This window comes from Medicago sativa, chromosome 6 (assembly GCF_051527215.1).
Source record: "Medicago sativa cultivar Bolivia chromosome 6, Bolivia_mono, whole genome shotgun sequence".
NCBI classification, from domain to species: Eukaryota; Viridiplantae; Streptophyta; class Magnoliopsida; order Fabales; family Fabaceae; genus Medicago; species Medicago sativa.
In genome coordinates this window covers 90,460,762-90,470,982 of record NC_140754.1, presented here as the reverse complement: position 1 = coordinate 90,470,982, position 10,221 = coordinate 90,460,762, and the positions used below count along the sequence as shown (strand labels likewise).

Sequence of the window (10,221 nt, the reverse complement as noted above, 5' to 3'; positions counted from 1 at the left end):
TTTTCTACACGTTCTTACCTCGTGGAGTTGTTCTGCCCAGAGACTTTTGGCGGCTTCTAGCTTCTTTTTGATTCCATTGAGGATGACTTTGTTAGCGGATTCAGCTTGCCCGTTTGCTTGTGGGTGAATTACAGAGACGAACTTCGTCTGTATTCCTAAGTGCTTGCAAAAATCTATCACTGTTGAACTTGCGAACTGAGTTCCATTGTCTGACACTATGCATTTCGGAAGGCCAAAACGGCATATGATCTTTTTCCAATAAAACTTCTTGATTCTCTCCGCTGTTATTTTGGCGACTGCCTCTGCTTCAATCCACTTGGTGAAGTAGTCTACTCCGACTATGAGGAACTTAAGTTGACCTGGTGCAAGAGGAAACGGCCCGACGATGTCAACTGCCCACTTGTGGAAAGGCCACGGAGAATAAACAGAAGTCAACTCTTGAGCTGGGGCGTGCTGCTTATCTGAAAATCTTTGACATTTGTCACACTTTTTGACGAATTCGGAACTGTCTTGAAGCATGGTGGGCCAGAAATATCCAGCTCGAAGAAGCTTTGCAGCTAAGGCGCGGCCCCCGATATGGCTTCCACACACTCCTTCGTGTACCTCCAGAAGAACCAGGTGAGTCTCGTCCTCGCCTAGGCAGCGTAACAAAGGCGTCGTTCGTCCACGCCTATATAACTTACCAGAAACTATGACAAATTTTGTAGCTCGCCTTTTGACTGTTTGCTCCTCTTCGCTATTGATGGGCGCGAATGAACCGGTCAGGTACCTTAGTATTGGTCCCATCCAGCCTTCTCTATTTTCGGTGATGTGATGGACTTCTTCAATCCTCGTGCTGGGAGCAGTGACCACTTCCTGAATAACGGTCTTGTTGTTCCCGGGTCGCTTGGTGCTGGCGAGCTTTGCCAATAAGTCGGCCCTGGAGTTTTCTTCTCGTGGCACGTAAATTGCTTCGAAGAAAGCGAAGCGTTTGGCGAGGTGCTGCACCTTAGCCAGATATCTGGAAAGTTGGGCGTCCTTTGTCTGATATTCGCCCGAGATCTGACTGGTTATGAGTTGGGAGTCACTCTTGGCTCTTAAATTTTCAGCCCCCATTTCCTGGGCCAAAGTCATGCCGGCGATCAGTGCTTCGTATTCAGCTTGGTTGTTGCTTGCCTTGAATTCGAACCTGAGGGATTGTTCTATGAGAATGTCGTCTGGTCATTCCAAAACTACGCCTGCACCACTGCCTTTCAAGTTGGAAGAACCGTCTACGGACAGGAGCCATACGAACGGAGCCTTTTCCTGAGCTGGCGAGGAAAGCTCTACGACGAAATCCGCCAAGACTTGGGATTTGATACTCCCTCGAGGGACAAATTGTACGTCGTACTCAGATAGTTCAATAGACCATGCTACCATTCTTCCTGCCAAGTCTGGCTTCCCAAGTACTTGCTTGATGGGGTAGTCGGATTTTACGACAATCTTGTGGCTCTGAAAGTATGGTCGTAGCTTCCTCGCCGTCGTTACTACGGCCAGAGCTAGTCGCTCTATCTTCTGATATCGTAACTCTGCGCCTTTAAGCACCCTGCTAACGAAGTAAATTGGTTGTTCTCCTGTTTCTGATTCCTCTACCAGGACTGTGCTTATGGCGTTTTCTGAGACCGCCAAATATAAGAATAAGACGGCGCCTGAACTTGGTCTTTGGACAGCAGGCGGGCTTGACAGAAAACTCTTTATTTGCTGGAAAGCCTCCTCACACTCTGGAGTCCATTCGAATTTTTCCTTCTTCTTGATGGAAGCGAAAAAAGAGAAAGCCTTGTCTCCAGCGCAGGATAGAAAACGAGATAATGCTGCTAACCTTCCTGTGAGTTGTTGTACTTCTTTGATGCACGAGGGGCTTCTCATGCTGATGATCGCCTGACACTTCTCGGGGTTTGCTTCAATGCCTCTTCTGGTTAAGAGGAAACCTAAAAACTTTCCCGCCTGTACTCCGAAGGAACACTTTGCTGGATTCAGGCGAATTCTGTATCTTCGAACTTGGCTCAGAATCTCTTCGAGGTCGTCTGCATGACTACGCCCTTCTTTAGTTTTTGCCACTAGATCATCGATATACACTTCTAGATTGCGCCCTATTTGCTGAGAAAAAGCTGCATCCATAGACCGTTGGAAAGTGGCGCCTGCGTTCTTGAGGCCAAAAGACATGACCTCGTAGTGATAGTTCTTGGTGTTGGTCATGAACGCCGTTTTGGGAGCGTCCAGGGGGTCCATACGGATCTGGTTGTAGCCGGAGTAAGCGTCCATAAAACTCAGGGTTTTGTATCCAGAGGCGCTGTCGATCAGGTGATCAATATTGGGGAGGGGATAAGGGTCTTTAGGACATGCCATGTTTAAGTCTGTGTAATCTACGCACATTCTCCACTTCCCGTTGGCTTTCTTTACGAGGACCGTATTGGCCAACCAGGTAGGGTACTTTATTTCACTTATGAAGTGGGCGTCTACCAACTTTTTTACTTCGTCATCTACAACCTTTCTTCTCTCCTCGCCCATTTTCCTTTTTCGCTGAACAACTGGTTTTACGCCGGGCTTTATTGACAAATGGTGGCATGCTACGTCAGGATCCATTCCTGGCATTTCAGATGGGCTCCAGGCAAAGAGATCCAGATTCTTTCGCAGCAAGTTTATCAGGGCGGTTTCTTCTCCAGGGCTTAGGGACGTACCGATCTTCGTGGTATGATGAATTTCCGGCCCAATAGAGATTTCCTTTAAGTCTTCGGTGGGTTCCAGGCGTTCTTGCTGAAAATCCTCCCTGGGGTCTAGGTCGATCATGTTAACCTCATGAGTTATCTTGCTATTGGGCTTCTTCTTTGCTTTCTGCAGGCGCAAACTATTGTGGTAGCATTCTCTAGCAATTTTCTGATCGCCTCGTATGGTGCCGACTTTCCCATCATTCAACGGATACTTCATCACCAAGAATTTAGTGGACAAGAATGCTCCCAGGAGGTTGAAGGATGGTCGCCCTATGATAATATTGTAAGAACTAGGCGAGTTGATCACGAGATACCTGACGCGAATGGTTTTGGCGTGAGACCCGCTTCCGAAAGTTGTTTTTAGGGTGATATAGCCCCTTACATGAACCTGCTCACCCGTAAATCCTGCCAGCGTCCCTTGGAAAGGTTGTAGTTGTTCTGGATCTAAACCCATTCGATCAAAAGTGTTATAGTATAATATATCAGCTGAGCTGCCTGGGTCTATTAAGACTCTCTTTACATCCCAGTTAAAGATCTGCAGGGTGATGACCATAGGGTCATCATCGTGTGGCACCACGCCTTGATAATCTCTGGCCGAGAAAGAAATGTCGGGCCCTCGCTGCTGATCATGCTCCTCATACTCTTGGCACAACATCACCTGACGCACGTACTTCTTCCGGGATGAACTTGACTCGCCCCCTCCGGCGAAACCGCCAGATATAGTGTTCAATCACTACAAGAAATCTTGCATATTGCCAGGGAACAATGCCACGAGCAAGAACTCCTGGCAAATTTGCCAGGAGCTATGCCAGGGAAAACTCCTGGCAAAGTTGCCAGGGGCAACCCCTCACAAAAGCCATGGCAAAATGTATGCAGCAAAAAAGATTCTTGTGTGGTCAGAAAAAGCAGGACGGTACAACACTTTGCCAGGGGTTGTGCCACCAAAAACCCCTGGCAAATTGCAAAGCCTGCAAATTTATCAGCAAAGCCTGCAAAGGCTACGTGAATAGCTGTATAGTAGCGCTGAAATGAGTTGACTAAAGAGGCATGGGGCTCTGTGGCAGTTTGCCAGGGGCAAGACCCTCGGATAACCCCTGGCAAATTGCATCTATACAATTACATCGTTCCCTTTCATTTCAGTCACAACACTTAGAGGAAAAAAAAAATTCTCTTCTTAACAGAGAACATAAATCACCAAAAACTACTCTCCACAAAACACTCTCTTCCAAACTGAGAACACTTGTGTATTTGTTTGGATGTCAGTGTTCACTTTGTTTTTTTTCTTCTCCTGTTTATCACATCCAATTTCCTGAAACTCATATTTGCTATATTTATTTCATTTTGGATTTCGACGGAGTTGTAGGGACTTGGGAGTAACATTAGATCTGACGAGTAAGAGCAAAAACAGGAAAGAACATGAGGAAGAAGGAGAAGCTTATGGGGTTGTTGAAAAAGAAGAGAGAAAAATGAGAGTTTTCTATTTCCTTTCTTCATTACTTTCAAGTTTCAATACGAAGGTACAATTTTTAATTGAAAACAATGAAACTGCAGAAAAATGTTTCTATTTCCTGTTAATAAACTTATGTATATACTTATAGGCTCAATTTTTTATTTCATGTTATACAATCAACTAATCTTCAATTTTCTATTTCATTGAAGCACACTTGGATCAGTTTTTTTTTCTTCTTTTTTTTTGTTGGTGTTGCTCCTGAATAGAAAAACAATCAAACTAATTCTCAATTTCATTGAAGCTATCATTAATATGTTTTTGTTTTTTCTTTTTCTCTTATGCCTATATTGATTCTGAGAAGAACGATGTAGGGGCGGCAATGAAGGTATCCTGCGTCGGTGTTCACTCATGCTAGCTGTTTAATTTATTTTCATAGTTTGTTGTGTAACATCTTTAATTTCTTTTACGCCTTTGCTGATGCTAGAAATTAAGCATGTATCTGCAACAATATACCATTGTAGACACGAACAATATATAGTATTATACTAATGATTTGCAGTTTGTTTATGTTTGTATTGTCCTCTTATTGACTCTGAATCTCATTGTTCCATGTTAAGTCTATATGTTTACATTTATCATACTTAAAAATATAACAAAGCATGATCCCTAAAAAAGTATAACATTTGAAATAATTTTTATTTAAAATTATTTTTATTATTAAAACAATTTTTAAAAAAGGAAATAAAAAAAACAATTTAAAAACGTTTATTTTAAATATTTTATTAACGTTTTAAAAAAAAAATTCGTACACAATTTGCCAGGGGTTAACCCCTCACAATGTCCCTGGCATGTTTTGAAAATGAGATGCTGACACACCTGCAAAAGCCTGCATTAGACAGGATGCGTCATAAAAGTTTGCAATCATGCAGATGCAATTTGCCAGGGGTTGAGCCAAGGCCTATGCCAGGAGCGCATTTGCCAGGAGCTAAAGCCCTGGCAGGGTCATTTGCGATGAGCGGATTTGCTGGGTATTCTGCTCCTGGCAAAACTCCTGGCAAACGTCCATTTGCCAGGGCTTTATGCATTTTGTCAGGGCTTCCGCCCCTGACAAGATGCAAGATTTCTTGTAGTGAATGTGTGCCTTTTTTCCTCGGCGACTTCTTCCTTCTTGTTCGCCTTTGGCCTTTCATCTCTTTTGTCCCGAGTGTATCCCCGCAATTTTCCGCTCTGTATTAGTTTCTCAATTTCCCAGCGAAGATGTATACACGAGTCGGTGTCATGGCCCCTTAGTTTGTGATACTTGCACCATTTGTCCCTGTCTTCCCCCATAGTGGTGCGTTGTGTTGGGGGCGGCTCTGGGATCAGCTTTGTTTCGTAGACTTCTTTCATGATGCGCTCTGGCTTTGTGTTCAAAGGGGTGAAGTTTTCCAAGTTCGGCTTGCGGTAGTAAGGATTGAAAGGTCGTTTGTCTGCTCCTCTGTAGGGGGCGCGGTCTCTGCCGCCCGGCGGTTGGTAAGGACGCCGCTCCGAGTTGTTGGGCGTGCGCTCCCTGGCGTCTCTTGCTTTCTTCTCAGCGTTACTTTCTTCACCTTTGATGTAGCACTCTGCCCTGGCCATGATTTCTTCCATGGAGTCGGCGGGCTTCTGAGCCAGGGATTCGTTGAATTGTCCTGCTCTCAGACCGTTCTGGAAAGCTCCTACGAACACCTCTTGGTTGGGGTTGGTGACCTTTATGGTTGTGTCGTTGAATCTGGCTAAATAATCCCTTAGAGATTCGTTGTGTCCTTGGCGAACGTTGAATAGGCTGGTTGCTGAAACCTTGCGGTGGCGACTGGCGGAGAATTGCTGGGTAAGTTTCCTGGTCATGTCTTGATAACTGAGGATGGAGAATCGTGGAAGGTTCATGTACCATCGTAGGGCGGCGTCTGAAAAGGTACCCGCCAGCAGTTTGCACTTGAGGGAATCTGGAGCTCCGACTACGGCCATGCGAGTGTTGAAGGCCGTAACGTGTTCCATGGGATCACTCTTGCCGTCGAAAACGGAGAGGTGAGGAGGCTTGAAGTTTTCTGGGACTGGCGCGTCCCAGATCTCGGCGGACAGCGGTTGTGGTTCCGGATCATCCATCTCGCCCTGATTCGACTCCTCCTTTTCCTCTATTTGTTTCTGTTGAATGTTTTCCATCGAAGCTTGCAAAGCATCGTTTCGATCTTGCAGTTGAGCGAGCTGGGTTCGCATGGATTCCAATTCTTCCTGTGTTGCCATGAGGAGGGGCTTTTCTCTAAATCGTACGTGGGGTGCGATTTAGGTTGGTTAAAAAGGGCTAGGGTTTCTGAATCGCAAGGGAATCTTACGATTCAGAGGTCTAGTTTTGCAGGGGTTTCCGATCTGGCGATTCAGAAACGTGGTCAAGGTTAGTTTTACCTTTTCCCACAGACGGCGCCAACTGTACTTGCAAAAAAGTACGGTAAGGAACACTAGGATTCTAGGGTTTAGACTGATGATTAGATGCCTTGAGATTGCTCTCAAGAGTGTTATTTATAGCCTGCTTATGGGCTTGGGCTTCGGTCGCTTGGTTTCCAAGCAACAGGGGTATTGGCGTACTTTTGATGATTTTGGAGGGTTCTAGAGACTAAGTGAGGCGGCGCCCTCATGGAAGACGCGCCTGGGCCTGGTGGCCCTTCTGGAGGGCGCCTAGGCCCTTACGGAGGGCGCCCAGGCTTTTATGAAGGGATTTTCCTTCTGGAGGGCGCCTAGGCCCTTACGGAGGGCGCCCAGGTCTTTATGAAGGGGTCTTTAGCCTTTAGGAATATTATGACGGTCCATTCACCTTTTCTCTTTATGCTTTATTGGTTGATTTTGTTGTTGTAGAATATTATGTGTTGAACTTGGTTTTTGTTTGTCATATGATTTTTATTAAGTTTATTTCTGAAAATAACACTGTGATATCACACAAACTCACAAACAAACTAACAAAGAACAAAGGAGAGACTTTCTATTGAACACTGTTTTTATTCATTCAAACTTGATACATGATATGGTACAAGGCTTCTAAACTTAATGCATAAGAAAGTAAATGGCAATTACTAGATTTTTCTACATAGATGATGCTAGATTATTCCTATAGAGGAGGTGTAACTCTCTAGATTTTTCTAGTGGCGGTGCTAGACTATTCCAGGTGGTGTTAGTACTTAGATATTTTTACTTCTTAATGGCTAAGCAAATACATAAGTTGTTTTATTAAGGGTGGTTCTCTGCCACCTTTTTTGTTTAAAAAAAAAAATACATAAGTTGTTCTAGATTATTCCAGGTGGTGCAACTTAGATTTTTTTTAGTCTTAATGGTAAAGAGTAACTCCAAGCTTCTATACTCTTCTAGATGTTTCTTGATTTAATTTCTAAGTTAATAATTTTTGTTTGTATATTGATGAAATTTGGTCTTGAATGATTTAGAACTTTGCATAAGATTTAAATCACATTTCAATTCTCATATACAATATTGTAAAACAAAAAAACTGGCTTCAGCTTATTACATTCCGAACTTTATGATGTGCAAGAGAGATATTATGAACCGAGTAGACTAAAACAAACCGAATTCTATGATGTCAATAGCGCCATGGTTGCATTGCATGCTATAGTAGAGTTCCGCTGAACAGTTTAGGGATATGTTTTGACGCAATTTCAGTGCTACCAGCAGCCAACAGTTGCAGCCAAAGCAACCGCTAATCTCTGAAAAATTGTGACAGAGATGCCGTTTTGCGGCCACATTTGTGTTAGGGTTTGCAATGCCTGTTTACCTTGAACTACAAATAAACAAATTTTTTTGAAGGATTCAACGACCCAAATGGTGACAAAAATATCCAATTTGGTGAACTTGTTATCGCAATCCAGTTAGCAGTGTTTATATGTGCTTTTGTTTTGAAGGGATTGGTTTGTGTAGCAACAAGAAATTATGGATTTTGATAGCCATGTGTGGAGGATGGAAAAATTTGAAGAGACCAACAAGTTCAAGCATTACAAAAGTCTTCAGATGGTGCACTCTTGGTATCTAATGGTATCAGGGCCGTTTCTGAGGCAGGACGAAGAGGGTGGCTGCCCTAGACCCCAAAATATAAGTAAGAAATTTGGGCCAATTTTTTTTCTTTATGGGTCTATTAGGCCCTAAAAAAATTGCTCACTTTTTAAAAAGAGGTGTGTTCATTAGTAATGAGCTTTGTTTTTATTTATTGTTTATTATGATTGTAGGTTCGCCCTATAGGTCACCAAAATTTCAAAAACAACCCTGAAGGGTATCCATATTAGTTTGTTATTAATCCATAATCATGTTTAGTAATTAGTAGAGTTAAGTTTGTTTAGCTTTACAATTTGGATAAATTTGTTAGTTAGTTACAAGTGACTTGCACTCTAAGTCATGTATATAAACTCTTTGTAACTTCTCTATTCATTAATCAATGAACATAACAACTTTCAATACTCTATTCTTTCATCTAATTCTTCCTCCATTAATCTCTCAAAACTGTGATTGCTTGCAAAGTAAGAAAACAATTGATGCGCTAATAATCCATAAGGATATCAAATACTCACATTTTCAATCATTTTTCTGCTTAGGCCTGAAATTTGTAAGCATGATTTAAATGAAAGAACTACCTCTCAACAAGAGAATGAGATGGAAGCCAATTGATGAAGATTTAGAATTCAATTTAGATACAGATGATTATATAGTTGGCTCCCATAGTTCAACCGACACTACATGAATAATGTTCCTGTCTCATTATCTTGAATATTTACAGGTTTGAACTCTACTAAAAAAAAAAGATTTAGTTTGCATTCACTTATCAAACTATATAGTCACAAACAAATTAGCAAAATCATTTGTTTGATTAATTTCATCTTTTTTACGTGAAAGCTCATTGTAACCTCTTTTCACATTCTCCATATGAGTACAAGTTATATTGCAACATCACTTCGTATTAATTGTACCTTTCAACCACTCTTCACCCACTCTACTTACAACTTCTTCCCTTCACATTCAATAAATGTGTCTTTCTATTTCTCTTCATCTACTTTATACTACAAAGTTACCTTCAAACTCCCTTCACACTATAAAAACTCTACTATTCAGCTTGTTTTCACCTATAAACTCATTTCAACCTCACTTCACATACAAATAATCTCCCCTATTTAATTTTTTCTCAATCCACTAGCTGCTCATTTCAAACTTCATAAATCAAGAATGAGCTCTTTTTTCCGTCTCTAGTATATATGCCTTTCTTACATATATTGTATAGATTGCTGCCTCTTTTAACGAACTATGATAATTTAATATTGGTTTAATAGTGGCATTAAACTATTTACATGAATGTATATGATGTGTACCCTAACAGTCCTTCCAAGATGTGTTTACTCTCCATGAAATTGGCCACCAAACTTCAAACTAAGTGGCCATATACAAGGTTGAACCAAGTTTGATGGCCAAATATCGTGGAGAGTAAACACATTTTATGAACAGGTTATATGTATCACTAACATACTTATCAAGTTTGTGGATATACATCTTACAATCATGGATATAGTTACCGGTCATTGTTGTACCATTAATCACCATACAAATAAATTACATATGGTGGATTTGTCTTCACATATCAATTGATGCCAAAATTGAAGGTTTGAGCATGAATAATACATTTTAATTGTTTTTAACTAATTTAAATTTTCCCCAAAGAAAAACTATAATAGATTGGTTGCATTGGATCACATGTTGTAAACAATTTTGTTTTTTTCTTCCTTTCCTTTTCATATGAATCGACAATATTGCTTATTCATATTAGCATTTGATGATCAATATCGGCATAACATTGGCTTGCGTATTTTATCATGAATGTGTGATGTATATCCCAATTATTCTTTCAAAATATGTTTATAGTCCATGGCTTAACCACCAAACTTTAAAATAATTGATCAGACAATGTTCAAACCGTCTTTGGAAATATTTTATGTGTAGCAAACATATTCAACAAGTTTAATTATGGAGATATATCTTTCATTCATA

The 10,221-nt window shown here is 41.3% G+C and overlaps 1 protein-coding gene across 1 annotated transcript; it reads right to left on the bottom strand.

Moving 5' to 3' along the window:
• Positions 1–1,200: 1,200 nt before the first annotated feature.
• On the bottom strand, positions 1,201–6,438 carry LOC146918109 (uncharacterized). Its single transcript, XM_085721999.1, has 5 exons — positions 5,318–6,438; positions 5,117–5,280; positions 5,053–5,062; positions 3,509–3,834; positions 1,201–3,425 (listed from the first exon to the last, which is right to left on the bottom strand). The coding sequence occupies exons 1-5, from the start codon at positions 6,436–6,438 to the stop codon at positions 1,201–1,203; spliced, it is 3,846 nt and encodes a 1,281-aa protein (XP_085578125.1).
• Between the last annotated feature and the right edge of the window lie 3,783 nt (positions 6,439–10,221).